Source organism: Trichechus manatus, unplaced genomic scaffold, assembly GCF_000243295.1.
Source record: "Trichechus manatus latirostris isolate Lorelei unplaced genomic scaffold, TriManLat1.0 scaffold00092, whole genome shotgun sequence".
In the NCBI taxonomy this organism is placed as follows: domain Eukaryota; kingdom Metazoa; phylum Chordata; class Mammalia; order Sirenia; family Trichechidae; genus Trichechus; species Trichechus manatus.
In genome coordinates, this window is record NW_004444028.1 from 6,867,328 (window position 1) to 6,885,575 (window position 18,248).

General features: G+C 42.3%; 1 protein-coding gene across 1 annotated transcript; it reads right to left on the reverse strand.

Annotated features, from left to right (window-relative positions):
• Window positions 1-8,741: 8,741 nt before the first annotated feature.
• Window positions 8,742-18,248, reverse strand: LOC101340737 (5-hydroxytryptamine receptor 3E). The gene is given in 11 exon segments (XM_004382291.1): window positions 8,742-8,971; window positions 9,101-9,133; window positions 9,136-9,314; window positions 9,457-9,695; window positions 10,049-10,209; window positions 10,528-10,697; window positions 10,888-10,997; window positions 15,060-15,103; window positions 15,628-15,672; window positions 15,675-15,794; window positions 18,182-18,248. Coding segments are annotated over 11 exon segments (1,398 nt in total).

The following is an 18,248-nucleotide window of genomic DNA, read 5'->3' on the forward strand; positions in this document are numbered from 1 at the left end:
TACATAGCCAAAGATACACCATTTCAAAAATTTCTACATGCACAGTTCAGTGACATTGACTACGCTCTTCCGATTGTGCTGCTATTCTCACTTTAGTTGAAGGCTTACAGAACAAAATAGTTTCTCATTTAACAGTTAGTACACGTGTTGCCCTATGACAATGGTTAACAACCTCACAACACATCAACACTATCCTTACTCAACCTTGGGTTCCCTATCACCAGATTTCCTGTCCCCTTCTGCCTTCTAGTCCTTGTCCCTGGACTGCTGTACCTCATTAGTCCCGTTTGGTTTTATGGGGCTGTCCACTCCCCAGCTGAACGGTGAACCTCGGAAATGACTTCACCGCTGAGCTAAAAGGGTATCTGGGGGCCGTACTCTCGGGGTTTCTCCAGTCTCCTTTAGGCCAGTAAATCTGGTCTATTTTTTGTGAGTTAGAATTTTGTTCTACATCCTTCTCCGGCTCTGTCCAGAACCCTCTGTTGTGATCCTGGTCTGAGCAGTCAAGGGTGGTAGCCAGGCACCATCTAGCTGTACTGGACTCAGTCTGGTGGAGGCCTTGGTAGCTGTGGTCCATTAGTCCTTCAAACTAATCTTTTCCTTGTATCGTGTTCTCTTCATTCTCCCTTGCTCCCGAAGGGATGAGACCAGTGGAGTATCCCAGATGGCTGCTCACAGGCTTTTAAGACCTCAGACGCTACTCACCAAGGTAGAATGTAGAACGTTGTCTTAGTTTATTTTTTTAACAACTTTATTGAGCTATAACTTACATCCATGTAGTGATCTCATTTAAAGAGTACAATTCAAAGTCTTTTTTAGTATATTTACAGAGTCGTGCAACCATCACCATAATCTGATTTTAGTACATCTTGATCACCCCCAAAAGAAACCTTGTAACCATGAGCAGTCACTCCCTATTCTCCCCCACCAGCCCTAGGAAGCTACTAATCTCCTTTCTTTCTCTATGGATTTGCCTGTTCCACACGTTTCATATAAATGGTATCACAAAATATTGCGCCCTTTGTATCTTCCACTCAACATGTTTTCAGAATTCATCTGTGTTGTAGCATGTATAAGTTCATTCCTTTTTATGGCTAAATAATACTCCATTGTACGAATGTTTATCCATTCATCAACTGGTGGACATTTGGGTTCTCACTTTTTGGCTGTTACGAATAATGCCGCAGTAAACATTCGTGTAAAAGTGGCTACACCATTTTATATTTCCACCAGCAATGAATGAAGGTTCTAATTTCTCCACATCTTTGCCAACGCTTGTTACAGTCCATCTTTTTGCTCGTAGTCATCCTAGTGGATGTCTTTGTGTGGACATATGCTTTCATTTCTCTTGGGTATAAACCTTGGAGTGCAATTGTTGGGTCAAATAGTTAAGGGCTTGATTAGTTGCTAACTGGAAAGGTTGGCAGTTCAGACCCTGTGAGGGCTGTAAATAATACAAGATAGGTCCTGCCCACATAGGACTCTGGGAGAAACGAAAGTACCTTACCTAGCAGTGACCTGGGCCAGGAAAAAGCACACCAAACACCTGACTCCATGGTAACATCAATTGAAATCCATTAACTAGTACAAAAACAACCCCATCCGTCATAGATTAGACATGTTTTTTTTTTCCTTGTTCCCCTGCACGTAAGCACTAAGTATATAAACCCATACCCAGCACTGCCCTGCCCTGGCCTCACCTGGGTGACTCAGCACATCGTTATCAGTCGCGGGAATCTTGGCGCTGACCTCTATATGTAGGTCCCTAATAAAGCCTCGACCTGAGCAACCTGGCTTTTTCTGCCTCTTTTTTTTTTTTTTGCAATCCAACCCGTGCCCCTTGGATCCACTCCTGCTGCTGGCCCGATGTGACAAACCCACCCAGTGATTCCACGGGAGAAGGACTTGGTGTTCTGCCTCCGTAAACATTACAACCTAGAAAACCCTATGGGGCAGTTCTGCTGTGTCACATGGGGTCACTATGACTTGGAATAGACTTGATGTCATCCAACAATAACAAAGACAACACGATAACTCTATGTTTAACATTTTGAGGGACTGTCAAACTGTCTTCCAAAGTGGCTACACCACTCCGTTCACGCCAACAATGATCGAGGGTTCTAATTTCTCCACGTCGTTGCCGACACTTGTTACTGTCCATTTTTTTGATCACAGCCATCCTAGTGGATGTAAAATAGTGTCTCCTTGTGGTTTTGATTTGCATTTCCCTAATGCCTAATTATGTTGGGCATCTTTTCATGTGCTTATTGGCCGTTTGTATCTCTCCTTTGGAGAAATGTCTATTTAGATTCTTTGCTCCTTTTTAAATTGGGTTGTATGTCTTTTTTATTGTTGAGTTGTATTTATTCTGGATATAAGTCTCTTATCAGACATATGATTTTGAAATATTTTTTCCCAGTCCATGTGTTATTTTTTCACTTTTTTGATGCTATTCTTAATTTTGATGAAGTCCAATTTATCTCTTTTTCCTTCTATCGCTTGTGCTTTTGGTATCGTATCTAAGAAACCATTGCCCAACTTAAGATCTTGAAGATTTACTCCTGTGTTTTCGTCTAAGAGTTTTAGCTCTTACATTTATGTTTATGATCCACTTTGAGTTGGTTTTTGTGTATGGTATGAGGTAGGGGTCTAAAGTCATTCTTTTGAATGTGGATATGCGGTTGTCCCAACATCATTTGTTGAAAAGACTATTCTTTCTCCCATTGGATTGTCTTGGCTCCTTTGTCTAAAGTCAACTGACCACCAATGTTAGGGTTTATTTATGGACTTCAATTCTATTTTATCGATCTATATGTCTGTCTTTATGCCAGTACCACACTGTCTCGATTACTGTAGGTTTGTAGTAGATTTTGAAATTGGGAAGTGTGAATCTACCAATTGTATTCTTCTCTTCGAAGATTATTTTAACTATTATAAGTCTTTTGCATTTCCATATGAATTTTAGGATCAGCTTGTCAAACTCTGCAAAAAAGGTAGCTGGGATTTTGATAGAGATTGTGTTGAGTCTGTAGATTGCTTCTGGTAGTATTGCCATCTTCTCAATATTAAGTCTTCCAATCCATGATAATAGGCTGTCTTTCCATTTATTTAGATCTTCTTTCATTTCTTTTCAACAATGTTTTATAGTTTTCAGTGTATAAGTCTTGCGCTTCTGTTAAATTTACTTCTAAGTGTCTTATTTTTTATGATTCTTAATTTCATTTTCAGATCATTTATCACTAATGTATAGAAATGTATTGCTTTTTGTATATTCATCTTTTATCCTGTAATCTTGCTGAACTTATTTATTAGTTCTAATAATTTTTTGGTGGATTCCTTAGGATTTTCTATTTACAAGACCATATCATCTGTTAATAGGGATAGTTTTACTTCTTGTTTTCCAATCTGAATGTCTATTATTTCTTTTTCTTGCCTAATTGCCCTGGCTAGAACCTCCAGTCAAATGTTAAACAGAGATGGTGAGAATGGACATCCTTGTCTTGTGTCTGATTTTAGAAGGAAAGCTTTCATTCTTTCACCGTTAAGAGTGATGTTAGCTGTGGGTTTCTCATAGATACTTTTTATTATGTTGAGAAAGTTCCCTTCTATTCTTTGTTGAGTGTTTTTATCATGAAAAGTTGTGTTATGGATTGAACTGTGTCCCTCCAAAATGTGTGTCAACTTGGCTAGGCTATGATTCCCAGCATTATGTGATTGTCCATCATTTTGTCATCTGATGTGATTTTCCTATCCATTGTAAATCCTACCTCTATGACGTTAATGAGGCAGGATTAGAGGCAGTTATAATAATGAGGCAAGACTCAGTCTACAAGATTAGGTTTTGTCTTAAGTCAATCTCTTTTGAGATATAACAGAGAGAAGTGAGCAGAGAGACAGTGGGACCTCATACCACCAAGAAAGTAGTGCCAGGAGTAGAGCATGTCCTTTGGACCTTGGGTCCCTGGGCTGAGAAACTTCCAGACCAGGGGAAGATTGATGACAAGGACCTTCCTGCAGAGAAAGCCTTCCCCTGGAGCTGGCACTCTGAATTTGGACTTCTAGCCTCCTAGACTGTGAGAAAATAAACTTCTGTTTGTTAAAGCCATCCACTTGTGGTATTTCTGTTATAGCAGCACTAGATCACTAGATAACTAAGAACAGGGTGTTAGATTTTTTCAAATGCTTTTCTGCATCTATCGAAATGATCATGTTGGTTTTTTTTTTTTTTTTTTGGTCCCTTTTTCTATTAATATGATGTATTATACTAATTGATTTTCTGACGTTAAACCAAGCGTGCTTTCCTGGGATAAATGTCACTTGGTCATGGTGTGTGATCTTTTTAATATGTTGCTGGAAACAGTTTGCTAATATTTTGCTGAGGATTTCTGCATCCATATTCATAAGTAATATTGGTCCTGTAGTTTTCTGTTTTTATAAAGTTTTTGGTTTTAGTATCTGGATAATAATAATGGCCTTGTAGGATGAGAGCAAATTAGTTTCTCTTTAAACAATTGTTTTGTGACATTGGTTGCAACATATTGATGTGTCAACACTCTCCCCTTCTCCATGCTGGGTTCCCAGTTTCTATTCGTCCAGTTTTCTTTTCCCTTCCTGCCTTCTTGTCTTTGCTTTTGGGTTGGCATGCCCATTTAGTCCCATATACAAGATTGAACTATGAGGCACGTTCCTCACGTGTGTTATTGTTTATTTTATAGATGTGTCTACTCTTTGGCTGTTGGAGGAACTTTAGGAGTGACTTCTGTACTGAGCTAAAAGGATGTCTGGGGGCCTTACTCTTGGGGTTTCTCCAGTCTCTGTCAGACTAGTAAGTCTGGTCTTTAAAAAACCTTATTTTTAATTAAAACAGTCAATCGATGAACTAAGAGTAGGCATGGTCACTACTGAGAACTGAACTGGTTGTCTGAATGATTGGTCCTAACCCAAAGCCAACCAACAAAGAAATGGAAGCATGAAGGACTAGTAGTTTGAAGAACAGATTCATGAGACCTAACCTGGCAAAAGCCAAAATTCTAGAAAAGACAAATAACAGATGGAAGAGAGTATTACTTAAACAAATACCAGAAAAAAATTCCCTAAGCAGAAGAAAGATTTGAATCTTCATATTGAAAGGGGTCACCAAGACAATAGGTAGGAAACACATACACATCTAGACAAATCCTAGTGGAATGCCCAAATTTCGGGGATAAACAGAAATTCTTGTAAGTGTCCAGATGGTTCTTTCAAAAGAGAGGGAATCAGAGTAGCCTTGAATTTCTCATCTAAAGCACTGGAAGCTAAGTCAGTGGAATAACATGTATAGACAATTGTATGTGTGTGTGTGTGTGTGTGTGTGTGTGTGTGTGTGTATGTGTGTGTGTGGGGAGTGGATTGTGATTCCAGACTTCTATTCCTAGCCAAGAAAGCATTATCTGTCAGAACAAAAGAAAGATGCTTTCAGACCTGCAAGGAGTCAGAGAACATACCCAGTGCAATACTCAAGGAACATTCACAAGAGCAATGTTCTAAGCAAGAGGCCATTAAAACAGAACAGAATTTCCAGACTGGAGAAGACGAAGAGTAGAGAAAACTGAGATGAGCTATGACTCTTGCAACATATAAATTTAAATTGACAGTGTAAATGGGAACTTAGTAAAAAGCAGAGATCCTTGAAAAAGAAGAGACATACTGTAAGAAAAAAAAATTAGCTGGGTACTAAATATTTTAAACAGTATTTGCAAAATCTAACAGTGGGGGTGAAGGCAGGGGCAGAGTTGGAAAATAAACGTTTTGTGTGTCTGTTGGTTTTTAAAGTTTTTATGTTGCTGGGGTTGGGGGAGGAATGGGCAAATCACGCATCTTGGGGGAGCAGAATGATAATTTAGTTTTAATATCTTAGTGGGAAAATATTGGTCCAATTATAACTGTTAGGCAGATAATCATGAGCAGAATTTTAAAAAGCATTGTAGGACTTCAAATTTACAGGAGGGGAGAAAATATACAAACAGAAATTAGACCAAGCCAGCAAGAGTAAGGGAATAGAAAATAGAGAAAACAGCACCAAGGACTATAAACCATAAACATAAAATTTATAGAAAGAATAAAAGCAAGTATACTCATCTACCAAAAGGAAGATATTGTATGAAACAAAACCCAGCTTTGTGTTATTTATAAAAAATGCGTCTAAAAGCAAAGTGACATGGAAAATAATGAAGTAGTTTGAAAGATACCCAAGAAAATATTAACAGAGGTTGCCTCCAGGGAGGGGAACTAGGTAACTGGGGAACAAAGGTAGAAGGGAGGCTTATTTTTTATTATCTACCATATTGTACCTTTTGAAATCTGTACCTTGTATGTATATTACCTTTCCAAAAATTAATTTAGAATTAATAAAAAGAGATGTGCAAAAATATACCAGGCAAATGTAGTAAAACAAACAAAAAACAAAACCAAAAATGTGGCAATATTATCATACAAATGGAAATTAAATTAAAATACATCAAACAAACAGAACAAATAAGAACATTATATATGGATAAAATCAGGTACAATTCAATTCAAGAAAGAGATATAATACCATAAACTGTTTTTCATTGTGGTAATATATATATAACAAAACATTGCCATTTTAATGATTTTTATGTGTACAATTCAGTGACATTAATTATGTTCACCATGTTGAGTAACCATCATCACTATCCATTTCTAAATGCCGTAAACTTGTATGCATCACATAACACAGAGGTCAAATAAATAAAACAAAAACTAGGACTACCCAGCGAATATGAATAACATATTTTTGAGCTTTAGCAGATCAACTAGACAAAAAAATAAGCTATAATATAGAGGATTTAAATAATGCAATCAGTAAGTTCATTTACTAGATATACATACAAATAGAGACTACATACTTTTTAAAAAAAAATTGTGCTTTAAGTGAAGGTTTACAGTTCAAGTTAGTTTCTCATACACACATTGTTATGTGACCCTAGTTGCTCTCCCCATAATGTGACAGCACACTCCTCCTTTCTACCCCGGATTTCTCATGTCCATTCCACCAGCTCCTGACCCTCTCTGCCTTCCCATCTCACTTCCGGACAGGAGCTGCCCATTTAGTCTCATGCATCTCCTTGAGCTAAGAAGCACTCTCTTCATGAGTATCATTTGATGTCTTATAGTCCAGTCTAATCTATGTCTGAAGAGTTGGCTTTGGGAATGGTTTCAGTTCTGGGCTAACAGAGAGTCCAAGGGCCACGTCTTCTGGGGTACCTCCAGTCTCAATCAGACCATTAAGTCTAGTCTTTTTACTAGAATTTGAGTTCCGCACCCCACTTACCTCCTGCTCCATCAGGGACTCTCTGTTGGAGAATATGTACTTTTTAATGATCTGAAATAGTTACAATTCAATAATTTATTCAGCCAGAAAGAAAGCTTTATAAATCCCAAAGTTCTTATTTTAAAGGCCATGCTCTCTGATCATGAACTCAGAAACTGGAAATTAACAATGAAAAGATAACACTAATGAAAACCCCTTATCAATGAATTTTAACAAACACTCTCCTAAATAGCCTTTAGATCAAAGAGGAAATAAAAACTGAAAGTGTAAAGTATCTGGGAAGTAATGAAGAGAAGAATACCTCATTCTAAAACCTATGGGATACAGCTAAAGCTGTTCTCAGAGTAAAATTTATAAAAAGATTGAGAATACTTTAACTGAGAATTCAATTCAGAAAAGAAGAAGAAGAATAAAATGGGACAAGATCAATTAGGACAGTATTAAGATAAACTCAGTACAAGATAGTGGAAAAGACTAATCAAGAGGATGTGTTTTCAAAATATGCCTTTGAAAACACCTAGGAGAATTAACACTTCTCAAACAGGACACTTGTTACATTGGACTCGATGGTGACAGGATCGTCCCTATGACATCAAAGCTTTACCACAGACAGAGGGGTGCACAGGTGATATTTTGAAACTATCGGGTTCTGGCTAGTTAAGTTTCTACTACATGACGTGATAAAGAGCCAGAGATCAATGCAAAATGATTTATTGAGGTCAGTTAGTGGGCAGAGGAGGAGTGACCCGCTCTGTAGAAGGCATAAGAAGGACCTAGTACCACATGGGAGGGCTGAGGGAAGCCAACAGAATGCAGGAACAAGGGGAAACTGGGATTGTGTTGAAACTAATTTTTTCTGGTGTTGTTGTGTGCCATCAAATCAGTTATGACTCATAGTGATGCTGTATAAAGGAGCCCTAGTGGCACAGTGGATAAAGGGATTAACTGCTAACTGAAAGGTCAGCAGTTTGAAGCCACCAGTGGCTCTGTGGGAGAAATATGTGGCAGTCTGCTTCTGTAGAGGTTTACAGCCTTGGAAACCCTGTGGGGTCGCTATGAGTTGGAATCAACTTGATGGCAGTGGGTTTGGTTTGGTTTTGGGGACCCTATATAAAGTAGAATTGCCCCACAGGGTTTCCTAGTCTGTAATCTTTAGAGAGCAGATTGCCAGGTCTTTTCTCCCGAAGAGTGGCTGGTGGGTTCCAACTGCTACCTTAACTGTTTTGCCACCAGGGCTCCTTTGAGACTAATTAGTAGGGCTGAATTGGGATACATGGAATGCAACAGGGATTTTGGTCATCTTTGGGGATATGACACTTGGTCCTGGGCAGAGGTGACTCCTTGGCTGGCCCCTGGAGTCCAGAAGAAGCTCCAGGCTGAGGTCTGCAGTAGCAGATAGACACCACACCTAAGTGTTCCAGAGGACAATGACAGTGATGATGGAGGAGGCCATGAACAGCATATAAAAGCCAAAGAGCAGAGTGTCGATCATGTGGCTAAACTGCACCCACAGGTCAACCAGGTGCTGTTTCTGGGCCTCAAGTTCCTGCTGGGCCCTTGTTGATTCAGGGTGCCCATTTAACTCTGCCTCTTTAGGATTGGACATCTTCCCCACCAACTCCAGTGGTTCCTTCAGGCCTGTGGAAAGGACAGAGACTCATCCATGGGCTGGGAAGTTCACCTGGGGAGGGAGGGTGACAGGGAAGGAGGCAGGAGCAGAGGAGTGAAGGTACTGGAAGAGGGAGTGTGGGTGCTGACTTCCCTTACTAGGCAGGTGGATGGGGGTGAGACCCAGGCCCTATTTCCCTGCTGGGGTGCAGCGAGGCAGCACTTCCTGGGGCTGGTATAGTGCAGCAGAAGAGAATGGAGCCACTGAGGCATGGGTGGGGGCTTGGCGGTGTCCAGATGCAGCAGGTAGGTGATGAAGACAGTCTCCAGCAGGCTGACCATCATCAGGGACAGACACAGGGCAAAGTAGACACTTGGAGGGAAGGCAGCCCTGTGTTAGGGCCACAGACACTGCTGAGGACTTCTTTCCTCTCTTCCAATCCTACCCTGGCAGACAGAGTCTCCTTTTCCCAGTATGTCCCCTTCCCTGAGCTAGTTCAGTCTGCCGTTGCCACCCTTTGGTCTTCCCAAAGATTGGAGGGGCCATACTGATGAGGGAGGTGACACTGGTGGGGAGTAGGTCACTCATCATGAGCAGGAAGACGTTGTAGCCCAGCAGAAGAGTTATCTTGAATGGGGCACAATTCCCACTCTCTGCAGGCAGGTAGAAGCTGAGGGCGTCAATGGCAATCAGAAAGCCACTGGGCACCAGAAGGTTTCTCATGTAGAGCTTGGGTCTGTGCCTGATGGCCACCTAGAGGGAGTGACGGGGAAGAGGAAAAAGAATATGGGATTCTGAGGCTGCCAGGAACAGGAGTGACCATTTCTGTCTCTGCCCTTCTCATTGGTCTGATTCCACTATGGTCAGAAGCTGTGTGAGATGCAGCTTCATAATTTGATGTAGAACCTGCCAAGGGGAAGTTAGGCCACCGCTGTGAGCTTTAGGAAGGAGAGTGAGGCTGGGCAATCAGGAGAGAGGGTCTCATCTCAGAGGAGGTTCTGGCCTCAGGTAGAAAGAAGAATGAGAAACCCTAAGACTTGCGTGGTGATTCTAAGCAGGGGGAAAGGAGCAAGCAAGGAAGGAAAAACAAGGGCTTCTGAGCTCACATAAAACATCATCTGATCCTATATGTTGGTGCCTACAGACATCTTCGGGGTGGCCTTGTTGATGCTCAGGAGCTCCCACTCCCCGTAGGTCTGGACGATGTCCTGGGATGTGTCTGCTATTCCCCACACTTCCTTCTCCATGCCCAGCAACATGTTATCCGCTAAAAGCAAGAACCATCCAAATTGTTTTCCAAGGAGAGTTTCCTGGTGGCTCAACCGCCCTCTTCTTTTCTAGCCTTTCCTTCAACAAATGTTTATTGAGTGCCTACCATATGCCAGGGACTTTGCTAGGAGCTGGGGATAGTAATGAACAAGACAGACTTGGATTCTGCCTTTTAACCATCCATACAGCCTTATCCTTTGCTTTCCTATGCACCCCACCAGGTCACTATTTACTCATAGTTTCTTTATATTTTATTTTCTGTTGCTTCATTGGTTGCTCTCATTTATTCCATCCCTGAGACTTCACCGCAACTCACCTGTGTACAGGAAGGAGCTGAAGGTAAGTGTGCAGTTCTGCTGGTCAAAGGGGAAGTAGAAGATGTCCAGGTTACAGATACTGGTCACCTGCATTGGTTTCTTATACCTGATGCAACCTTCATTACTTACATATGCCATGAGGCCTTTTGGGGTCTTATCCACATCCATGCTGTAAGAGACATGAGGTAGGGGGCAGGGGCAGTGGTTTTCCTTACTTCTTACCTTCTTACTACTTTTCTCCTGTGATCATTTGTTGGCCATGTAAGACCATTTATAGTGGCTCCAGTGGTAGACTGTGAACTCTACTGATAGCAGGAGATGGGGATTCTCTGTGGTTTTCCCCAGCCCTCGATACCCACAACTCAATGATGAAAATGTCTGGGAGCCGCAGGTTTTGGGTTGCCACACTGATCTTTGTGATATCCTGACACTCCTCCGGGTTCCAGCTGATACATGGGTTATCCCAGACCTACAGCCCATGTGGAGGAGAGAGAAGAGCCTGGTATCAGTCAGGGTTATATTCTCCTGCACTTTGATTTCTTCGTAAAAAAGAAAAGTTAGGAAATATTTCAAACGCATAGAAAAGTATGTAAAATAATATAGTAAACATTTGTGTTTCTATCACCAAACTTTGTGAAGTTTTAATATTTCAATACATTTGCTTCTGCTTTTTCCCAAGAAATAGCAATTACAGAGAATTGAAGTTCCTGTGTCCATTTCTTCATAAACTTGGATCCCTATGCTTTCCTGCTTCTGTGGGAAATTACTAAGGATCAGGGAAATCCTCTCCTTTCTGCAGTAGGAATGAGGTTCAGAGCTGAAAGATCAGTGACTCAGTCTCTATGAGGCATAATTTCCTTACTATGAAGTAAGGGTAGTAAAAATAGTTGCTGTGAAGTCGATTCTGACTCATGGCAACACCACGTGTGTCAGAGTAGACTGTGCTCTATAGGGTTTTCAGTGGCTGCAGACTTTTCTTCAGGGTCACCTCTGGATGGATGGATGGACTTGAACCGCCAACCTTGAAAGTCCACCCAGTCAATTCCGACTCATAGTGACCTTATAGGACAGAGTAGAACTGCCCCATAGGGTTTCCAAGGAGCAGGTGGTGGATTTGAACTGCTGACCTTTTGGTTAGCAGCCAAGCTCTTAACTACTGTGCCACCAGGGGTCCTATCATGTATTAGAATCTAGTAAGGTCACAACTGTGTTCCAGGCCTCTCTTACCAGCCTCTGTTGCAAGGAGACCTTCAACAAGCCCTCGGATTCCTTGGTCGAGAGACTTCCTTTCCTTGGTGGGTGCTAGGTATCATCCTCTCTTGTGTCTTTGTCGACCAGCTGTCCTTCCAAGGGTGGCATCCTTCCCTGGAAACTGTGTTTTGTCCAACTCTGGGTGGGCTTGTCTAGTTTCTGGGCACTTTCAAGGTCAATGGCTGCAATCTGTTTAGCCACAGCCGGAACAGGGGGGCTCCGTGCATAGCAGATAAAGTTTGTACTTCCCAGACTTCACTGAACATACAAAGTTGCATCTGGAGATCTTGTTGAAATGTAGATTTGGCTTCAGTAGGTAAGGGGGGCAAATCTTTTTGGCTTGCCGAGGACTTATTTGGTTTTACAATTTTAAGTCCTATTCTGGCGCAGTGGTTAAGCGTTTGGCTGCTAACCAAAAGGTCAGCAGTTCAAATCCACCAGCCTCTGCTTGGAAACCCTATGGGACAGTTCTACTCTGAGTCGGAATAGATTCAATGGCAACAGGTTTATATCCTGAGAAACCTGTCAGTCCTGGGCATGCTGGGATGGTTGGTCACCCTAGATGGCGCCCGAGACCCAGTGCATGTCTGATGAGCTCCCAGGTGGTGTAGTCAGTCTGTGCTGCGGTCTGGGAGCCATACTTTGATAGCAAGGTTAGGTAATCGTTACCATCCTTCTGCTGCTCCCTGCCTGTCTTAGTCATCTAGTGCTGCTATAACAGAAAGACCACAAGTGAGTAGCTTTAACAAACAGAAATTTATTTTCTCATACTTTAGTAGGCTGGAAGCCTGAATTCAGGTTGCCGGCTCTAGGCGAGGGCTTTGTTTTTCTGTCTGCTGTGGAGGAAAGCACTTGCCTCTTTGAGCTTCTGCTCCTAGGCGATCTTCATGTGGGTTGGCATCTCTCTTCCCCCATCTCTGCTTGCTTGTCTAATCTTTTATATAGGCAGTCCCCAGATTATGAACAAGTTCCGTTCCTAAGTCTGTCTTTAAATTGAATTTGTACATAAGTCAGCACGGTTAGGTACGGTTGGTATCTAACGTCAGTTGGTCAAATGTTTGTCTTAGTATATAGTATACAGGGTACCTTTATATGCAGAACAAGCATTAAAGAAACACTTCCAGATGCACTAAAACATCTTAACGTAATAATACAACTAATAATAATGTTTTGATGCGCGTTGCAAAGTAGTGCCCATTTTTATTGCAAATCACTGTGTGTTCCACGAATTTTTAATATAATAGACTTTAGAGGGGTTGTATGTAAGTCCAGTCGTTTGTAACCCAGGGACTGCCTGTATCTCAAAAGAGATTGATGCAAATTACACCCTACACTAATTCTGCCTTATTAACATAATAAACACAACCCATTCTCAAATAGGATTATAACCACAGGCATAAAACCAAACCAAACCCCTTGCTGTGGAGTGGATTCCAACTCATAGAGACCCCATAGGATAGAGTAGAACTGCCCATAGGGTTTCCAAGGCTGTAAATCTTTACGGAAGAAGACGGCCACGTCTTTCTCCTGCAGAGAGGCTCTGTAGGTTCAAACAGCTGACCTTTTGGTTAGCAGCCAAGCACTTTAACCACTGGGCCAGCAGGGCTCCTCACCACACAAAAATACCCGAATCCATTGCCGTCAGGTCGATTCTGACTCACAGCAACCCTATAGGACAGAGTAGAACTGCCCCATGGGGTTTCCAAGGAGTGGCTGGTGGATTCAAAGTGCTGACCTTTTGGTGAGCAGCCGAGCTCTTAACCACTGCGCCACCAGGGCTCCTCCACATAGACAGAGAGGTTAAGATTTACAACATACATTTTTTGGGGGACACAATTCAAGCCGTAACACTGCCCTTGGCTTTGCATATTGGAAAATTACTTCATTTACTTTCATTTTGTTTCCTTCCTTTCTATTCAGTGCCCTTAAGATATAAATTTTCCACTGAGTTATGAATTGACTACATTCTATAGATTTTCATATTCAGTGCTCCTTCTTTCTAATTATTTCATAATTTCTATTTGATTGTTTTATTGTCTCTTTAGCCTCAAGTACTTGGAAGTTTAATTTTAAATTCCCAAGTAGTAAGATTTTGGGAGGGACTGTCCTTTTTTAGTTAATTTCTATTTTATTGTAATGCAGTCACAGAATGTGGTGTAGATAATTTCTGCTTCTTGATTTGGTTGAGATCAGTGGCATCGTTAGGGTTGGTGGCACCCAGTGTGGTAGCTCACGGTGTCACCCCCACCCCCCACCCCCGCCACCATGGAGCTCCTCTTGTATCAGACCATACAAAATCCTTAGTAATGTTTATCAATTTTAATCATAGAATAATACGTGATATAGTTGTAAATTGCTTCAATATAGTATTTCTTAGATTATATGAATACTAACAACAAAATTGTTTTGTATAATCTTTCTACATTGAATTACAGCATTATTCTTTACAACATTATTAGTAACTAAGTGGAAGACTTTTTCAATTTTTCTCCTTTTCTTTTAATAACTACTTCGTTCTCAAAAAAGTTATTGATACAGGTTCACAAATACTACTTACCACAATATCGTAGCTAAAACACCAGAAAATATGACAAAATCAGCAACTATAAAAACTCTAGCAGCAACGAAGCAACAGTGCTTGCAGATGAAACCACGTGATTCGAAGCATCATTGTAAATGGGTAATAATGACAGCTCTGACTGGAGTGCATTAGAAGGTTCAAAAAGTAAATTAGCATAGAGTTTTAGCCTTGTAGGTATATTGATACATGTAAGCTGGGCTTACAAAAAATGTTCTTATTGTTATAACTAACTACAGAGATATTTTTATAAAAAATAATAAATTTCTGCAGAAACACTGCTCAGAAATTTTCTAGACAGTCATTTTGGTGTCACCCCCTCTGACAGTGTCACTTGGTATAGTCCCCACCCACCTCACTGGTTGAGATCTATGTTACAGCCACAAATATGGTCAGTTTTCAGGAATACTCCATGTGGGTCAGAAAAGATTGTGGCTACTCCTGGGTACTAAGTTTGATATATTTATTAGATCAAGCTTCTTAACTGTGCTTTTAAAAATCACTGTCTATTTACTCTTATTCTACCTGATTTTTAAATGCAGCACATTGAAGCCTGTCCCTGTGATTGTGGGTTTTGCAACTTCTCCTTCATGTGTTTCAAACCTGTGTCGTCAGGTACATAAAGGGTCATACTTATTATATCTTTGTTTAAAATCCTTTCTGACTCTAAATGAAGGGGAGAATAAGCAGTGTTTGCCATACCATTTCCAGCCACAGGAATGATGACAAGAGCTGAAGCTGTTCATCCTCCAGAAGAATTTCCCGTTGCCAGCATGTGCCAAGAAGAAGTCTGTCCACCCCACCTACTTTTGTTTCCCAACTCACAAGGTATGTGAAAGTGATGCTGTGGTCAAATAAAAAGCCAATATTATAGGTCAAGGACAAAAGTTTGATCAGAACAGTTGTGTTAGGCCACGGGCAGGAGAGTTCTGGATTAAAGTAGTGCTTCTGAACATTGGCTCTACATTAGAATCAGGTGGGGAGCTTAAAAAATACCGATGCCCTCCATCCAGTCAGAACCTCTTGGGGTATGCTGCCATGGGTATTTAACCACGGAAGAGAATCAGTGGGTGAGAAGAAAAGAAATTCTCTTCCATGTGGTGGTAGACTTCACCCTGCTGAACTGGACAGAGCTTCTTTGAGATCCCCAACGCCATGGAGCAATGGTGGAGTAAACTGCAGTGTGGTTGAGGGCTTTGTGGGGGTTGCCTTATCAGGGGCTGGGAAAGAGTTAAGGACGACAAGGAGGGGCTAGCGGGGTCATGGCTGATCACATCCTGCATGGCAGACAGGGTGAAGGAGATGCTGACTTGGTGGGGATGCTGAAGTTGGTGACTGGACGGAAGGCTTTTCTGTCAAATACTGAATCCAGAAGAGTGGAATCCATCCCCTGCTGGCCAAACCCCGAGCAACTGATGGTGAAAGTATCGTCCCTTCCTGTAGTGGACAAAGAATGTGTGTGATGAGAGAGAGAATCCTGTATTCTTTACATGAGAGAGGTCCTGGGGCAGAAGCCTTTTTAGCCTGTGATAATAGTAAGAAAACAAACACCAACTGCCATTGAGTTGATTCCGACTCACGGAGACCTCACGTGTTTCCGTGTAGGACTGCCCTGCACAGGGTTTTCAATGTCTGTGATCTTTCGGAAGTGATCATCAGGCTTTTCTTCCAAGGCACTGCTGGGTGGATTCAAGCGCTTAACCATTTTCATCTTCCAGGGACCCCCTAATAATTATGGTAGATAACATTTGTTGAGTACTTACTATGTGCCAAGTATATTCTCAGCCCTTTAAATGGATCACCTCATTTAATCCTGTCAAAGCCTTATCTGGTGGGTACTATTTTTATCCTCATGTAATAAATCAGTAAACTGAGGTACAGTAAGATCAGTTACCTTCCCAAGGTCACATAGACAATGAGAGGCAGAAACTAGGCTTGGTCTGAATCCAGGTTTGTCTGATGCTGCTGTGTTATACACCCCAGGGATGCAGTGGGGAATGGGAGGGGGCCACTGAGAGGTGTCCAGATGCTGGGTCCTTCCTGGCAAGAAGAATGGGCTGGGCTAGAAGGCAAAGGTTGGCAGCTACTGTGGTAAGCTGAGCTAGGGTGTCTACCTCCTTTCTAACCTTTCTGTCTCTGTGCAAAGCCTGCCCAAATCTGTATGCAAATGGCACCTTGGGGCAGTGATAACCCTTAGATAGGAGTACAGTCCAGGGCCCCAGAGAAAATACCTGTTTTAACCTTAACTGCCCCAATCTGCCTTCTCCCTTCTTTGCTGATCAACACTGTTATCAGCCTTCCCGTTTGAGGCTTCTGGGGTGTTGCCTTCCCTCCTGTTCAGATTAATAAAGATTCCAGTTTTTTGCCGGCAGAGATTTGTTGGAGGAACTACAGCCTAAAATGAGAGAGATGGCTGATGACCTCTTTGCCAAGGACATGGAACCTTATCCATTCCCAAAGTCACAGTGTTCTCCGGGCAAATCTCTGAATCATCCTCTGAGCAATGAATAGTCATTTGTCAATCACAGTCTGTGGTGCTCAGAGGTGAATTTATAATGTTTTCTACTGCCCACAACCGGTGTGGGGCCCTGGTGGTGCAGTGGTTAAAAGCTCTTGGTTCAAACCCACCAGTAGAAAGATGTGGCAGTCTGCTTCCATAAAGATTGGGGCGCTGGTGGCGCAGTGGTGAAGAGCTCAGCTGCTAACCCAAAGGTTGGTAGTTCATATCTACCAGCCACTCCTTGGAAACCCTATGGGGCAGTTCTACTGTGTCCTACGGGGCCGCTATGAGTCAGAATCGACTTGGTGGCAGTGGGTGGGGGTCTAAACCAAAACCCACTGCGTCGAGTCAATTCCCACTTATAGGCTGTAAATCTCTGTGGAAGCAGACTGCCACATCTTTCTCCCACGGAGTCACGGGTAGTTTCGAACCGCCAGCCTTCTGGTCCGCAGCCGAACACATTAACCACTGCGCCACCAGGGCTCCTTTGGTTTAGACCAGGGGTGCAATCTGTGCCCCTTCCCTGTGCTGAGCTCTGAAGCCACCTCTTGTTCAGTGCTCTTCTGTGCCCCCTTATCCAGAAGCCACGGGACAACCTAAGGGGGAGGAAAGACACTGGTGACTATCAAACGCCAGGCACTGTGCCACACACTTTGTCTTATTTGAATCTTCACAACCCTGCCAGGTGAGTCCCGTTTCACAGGTGAGGAAACAGGAGCTGAGAGAAGTCAGGCAACTCACCCGAGGTTACACGACTAGCAAAGTGAGGGGCCAAGATTCAAACCCAAGTCTGTCTGGCTCCAAATCCCGTGTTCTTTCCACTCTGCCAGGTTACCTCTGTTCTAACCCTCTGGCATCCTACCTAACCTAGATCACTTTGATGCATAGGTGGAAGGAGAAGTTATGGCTAAAGTAGGTGGGCACTTTGCTACAATAGGGTGGGTTTCATGCTGTACATAGAGAATTACACCTGGACCTAGAAAGACGGATGGACATAGAGAAACGGCTGAATGAAAGAGAACACAATTATGGTAACGTTGTTGTTGTTAGGTGCTGTCTAGTTGGTTCCAGCTCATAGTGACCCTACGGGACAGAATAAATTTGCCCCGTAGGGTTTCCAAGGAGTGGCTGGTGGATTTGAACTGCTGACCTTTGGGTTAGCAGCTGAGCTCTTAAAACACTCTACCACCAGGGCTCCAACTATGGTCACGTAGTCATGGAAAATTCTAATTATGTCCGTTTTAGAGACTCTCCAGGAGTGGGAGATTTGAAAGAAGAAGAGAGAGGCTTTTTCCTTCCTCCCCTGTTGTTGCCCCTTCCTTACCTTGAAGGAGAAGACTGAGAAAAAGGTTGAAGAGGAATCTCTTCCTGTGGAACCAGCTTCCTTCCAT